General features: G+C 34.0%; 1 protein-coding gene across 1 annotated transcript; it reads right to left on the bottom strand.

Moving 5' to 3' along the window:
- Positions 1-549: 549 nt before the first annotated feature.
- On the bottom strand, positions 550-1,708 carry LOC125828389 (uncharacterized). The gene is made up of 4 exons (XM_049507705.1): positions 1,519-1,708; positions 1,211-1,356; positions 978-1,150; positions 550-916 (listed from the first exon to the last, which is right to left on the bottom strand). Exons 1-4 carry the CDS (start codon positions 1,706-1,708, stop codon positions 550-552), a joined length of 876 nt encoding a protein of 291 aa, XP_049363662.1.
- Between the last annotated feature and the right edge of the window lie 2,870 nt (positions 1,709-4,578).

Raw genomic sequence — 4,578 nt, 5'->3', positions numbered from 1 at the left:
ATTTCCGCAAATGGAGATTCATATTCTCCACCCCTATCACTTATTATCATTTTTATATTTTTATCGAACTGATTTTCAAATTTAGTTTTGTATTGCCTAAATGCTTACTTAATAGCAAATAAACATACAATATCTAGTATAATCATTAATAAGAGTTATGCAATACTTTTTCCCACTACGCGTTGGTGTTGATTTCATATCACAAATGTCCATGTGAATCAAGTCTAAAGGATTGGAATTCCTTTCAACAAATTTATAAGGATGCTTAGCAAAATTAGCTTCCACACATATTTGACATTGTGTTTTATTGCACTCAAAATTAGGCAATACTTCCAAAATAATCAGTTTTCGCATGGTCTTATAATTGACATGTCCCAAACGTTCATACCATAAACCACTCGACTCAAGCAAGTAAGTAGAACAAGAACTTTTATTATTTGCAATAGCCATTACATTGAGCTTAAACAAGCCCTTGCAAAGGTTGCCCTTTCCAACATACACTTCATTTTTACTAATTACAACTTTTTCAGAAACAAATACACATTTGAATCAATTTTTAGTAAGAAGTGGAGTAGAAGCCAAGTTCTTTCTTAATTCTGGAACATGTAGCACATTCTTGAGAGTCACCACCTTGCCAAATGTCATCTTCAAGAGAACATTGCTCGTTTCTTCAACCTTTGCAGTTGCCAAGTTTTCCATGTAAATCATGTCATCACCTTGAGTAGGCTCATATGATGCAAAAAGTTCTTTGTTGGTGCATACATGGCGGGTGACACCAAAATCTATCCACCACTCTCTTAGATTGCCACCAATATTGCATTTAAAAAGCATAGCACATAGATCATCATCTTCAAATTCAACAACATTTGCTTGATATTTGTTCTTTGTTTCCTTGGGAGCCTTATAATATGCAACCCTATGTCCATTTTTGCCACAATTAAAGCAATTACCTTTGAATTTCTTCTTGGGTTGACTACTTTGATGTGCAGAGTTTGCCTTTCTTATCTTCAACAATATTGGCTTCTAATATTGTTGAATTTCCATGAGACCACTCCTCCGCGGCCTTATTGTTTGCTTCAGTTCTCAATCTTACAATGAGATCTTCAAGGTACATCTTCTTTATCTTATGCTTTAAGTATTTTTTGAAGTCCTTCCACGAAAGAGGTAACTTCTCAATCATAGCAGCTACTTAGAAGGCCTCATTAATCACCAGACCTTCCGCAAGGATATCATTGATAATCATTTGCAATTCCTGAACTTGAGTAACAACAGATTTGCTATCTACCATCTTGAAGTCCAGAAACTTTGCCCCAATGAATTTCTTCAATCCGGCATCCTCCGTCTTGTACTTCTTTTCTAAAGAATTTTAGAGGTCTTTGGAAGTTTTCATATTATTGTACACATTGTACAAGTCATCAATGAAGCCCATTCAGAACATAGTTCTTGCATAAGAAATTAGAATGCTTCCAAGCTTCAATAACCATAATGCTTTCATCTTCCGAAGTTGAATCCGCTAACTCAGGAACACATTCTTTGATGAATCTTTGTACAAAGTAGTTAAACAAAATAGCATCTTTTGCTGCCACATCTTGAAATCCATGCCAGTGAATTTTCCAGGTTTTTCAGCCGATGATATAGCAGGTGCACCACTTGTACGACTCGACGAAGCAATATTCATTGCACCAATTTTTGATGTCGTATCAGCCATGATTTCAATTTCATTAGTCATATTGTTGTCAGAAAAGACAAGCACACTTAGTGTCTTCAAATAAAGACTTGATCTTTATTTCCCAGTTTGTTTCTAGTTTAACGATGAAGTTTACACTCCCAATCATTAAGCGAATGAACTTTGATTTTCTCAACGAACTTTTAAGGTTCTCCAAGTTAGTATCAAGTTCAAACAGAGCATAAAACCACAAAGGTTTTAATCTCTAGAAACCAATTATAAATAAAGTATTGTCATATATTTCTTCAGATTTGAAACATTTAAGTTCCATTAAACAATTACACAATAAGATAATCATAATTTCCTAAAGATTGTTAAACTTTTCGTAGTGTAAAATATGTTTTTCCAACAAAATAAGTTCAAAAAAATTTCATACAAATAATGAAATATACATTATAAAGTTAAATAAATTTTGGAAATAAAAAAACTATAGAATCAACAAGATGAAAGGAAGAAGAGTCAAGTCCTTTGAATTCACAGAGTTTCCTTAAGAAAATTATTCCCTTCAAGTACCCGAGGTTATGGAATATATCATCCCAGGATAAAATGACTCACGACAAACAAATAGCAAAACCTCAAATTTGTTGTCCAACGAACCACTCAATGGCTTGTAATCACACATGAAGTTTTTGGAAAAGCAGAAACTTTTTTTTTCTTACTATGTAGTGTTTTTCTTCTTGTAAACTTGTTTCAAATTTTTTTGTCAATATCTGAGAAAGATTTAGATATTTAGAGCCTATAGGTGAACACAATAATTCATGCATGATATGTGAAAAGGTATCCTAGAAATATGAAAGATTGCATGAAAATACGGAAGGTTGCATTCATTTGTCATGAGTATTCATAAATGGAATAACTCTAGTCATACTTGCAGCACTTTCACATTTTTTATTCACCAATCTTTATTCTATGTACCATTATCCATTCACACATTATACAATGAACCCAACAAATCTTTCAATTGTAGATTTAAAAAATTGATACCCCGCACAGAGAGAAAAAAGGAGAAAGAGGCGAGAGAGAAAAGGAAAAAGACGCAAGCGATAAAAAGGAGAAAGAGGCGAGAGAGAAAACAGAAATCTAATAAAATACATTGTATTGTTACATATTGCTATAAATGGTAATAATTAGAGAGTATATTTAAAATAAGTAATTATTTTTTAAAAGAGATCCACCCAAATAATTAATCCTTTGTTTATTATATATTTATAGCGATTTGTCTAGGCTACTTGTTGATATTCACCCAAAATTTCAAGCTCCCTTAGATTCTTTTCAACTCCAATACCCTTTTGAACAAAACACCAAACAATACTTGAGTAGATACACTATTCCTAGCTCATATTATTAAATGAGAAATTACTTCGATTATCCCATTCTTGACTCAAACCCATAGAGTAATTTCAACTAGTCATCACTATTGAGTCTTACTAAACTCCATTTTTTTTTCAAGCCAAAATGGTGTTAGAGAGCTCAATCAAAGTTTGCAACTACTGATTTTTAGATTTGAACTTCAAGTCAACAATTGATCCATGCCATACAATCAATGTTAGAGGTGATTAATCAATACCAATTTGGGGTTTTATATCCTTATCTAGCACAAACACTCCAAGTTAAGGGTCTAGCAACTTATAAAACAAGAAATAGAGACAATACTCATGTAGGAAATATCCATTCCAAGCTAGTTTGATTAACCAAAGCTGAAGTCCAAGATTAGATTGATACCAAAATTGAGGTTTCTTCCTCTACAAGCTAAGAAGTTCTTTACTATACTCTATCAATACTTTTTCACAAAAAGAGGTCTCTTCTCACAATCCCTTATTGGGAAGATGATTATGGTACATAATTACATAAATACCTTTTATATCCTTTAGAACATTCCAAAGGAAGCACTACTTTCCATAATTGTATTTTTCGCCTTCAACTTCTATCTTATGACTTCTATCGGACTGATGGAATGCCGATCCGAAATTGTGGGGTGCCAGTTGCCTCCTCGCTTCAACCTTCAGTTCTCACAAGAGCATCTTTACAGGGACCAATGGATCACCAATCAATAATTGTACCACACCAAATGCAGTGCCAGGACTGAGGAAGCTTTGCTCCTTTCAAGCTTTCATTTAACCAACGAGACATATGTCGGTTCTTGCAGGACGCCAGTTTCTTCGCCAGTGTGCTTATGTGATTTTCCTCTTTATATTCGTCACAACTCAATTCCTCGAGTCATGATGACACCTACTACAACTCACTAGTAGGTAAGCCAATCCGTAACACAAATCGACGAGTATAAGGGTAGAAAAAAGCAAAAACAATAATTTAAACAACAAAAAAACAAGAGTAGAAGCAACCCAAACTATATGTGTAAAGTTCCCTCCCAGAATTTGAAAGTCACAAGTATAGAGCAATGCTAACAAAAGATTACAAGTCCCAAAAGTGGACGAAAAATAAAGTTGTCTCAAAATACAATAGATTAGCTATACAATGCACAGAAGGAGATAGACAAGTCCAGGATGTCAAGTTCTCACTCTCGTGATTGATCAAAAATTTGTTGCTAGAACGAACGATCACCGTTGGTAGCTTGCATCTGGAATACATCTCGAAACAAATACAGAGTGTAGCATGAGTACAAAAGCAAAGGTATTGAGTAGGCATCATAGGTAGACTGAGTAGGAAAGGTAAAGACAATGGTAGAATCTAGACACAACAAGAGGCCCAAGAAGAATTTGAAGAAAAATATATGAGCATACCAAAAGTAAATCTAAGTACGACTAAACTAAACCTAAGTTGACCCCTATAATCCCAAAAGGTACACTTGTGTGCAAGTTTTAAAAAAGGCTGAACGGATCACCATAATCCCG

The sequence above is a fragment of the Solanum verrucosum genome, unplaced genomic scaffold (assembly GCF_900185275.1).
Source record: "Solanum verrucosum unplaced genomic scaffold, falcon-dt-bn FXZP01000048.1, whole genome shotgun sequence".
Classification (NCBI taxonomy): Eukaryota; Viridiplantae; Streptophyta; class Magnoliopsida; order Solanales; family Solanaceae; genus Solanum; species Solanum verrucosum.
Note: the sequence above shows the minus strand (reverse complement) of the source record. Positions and strands in the feature narration are given on the sequence as shown.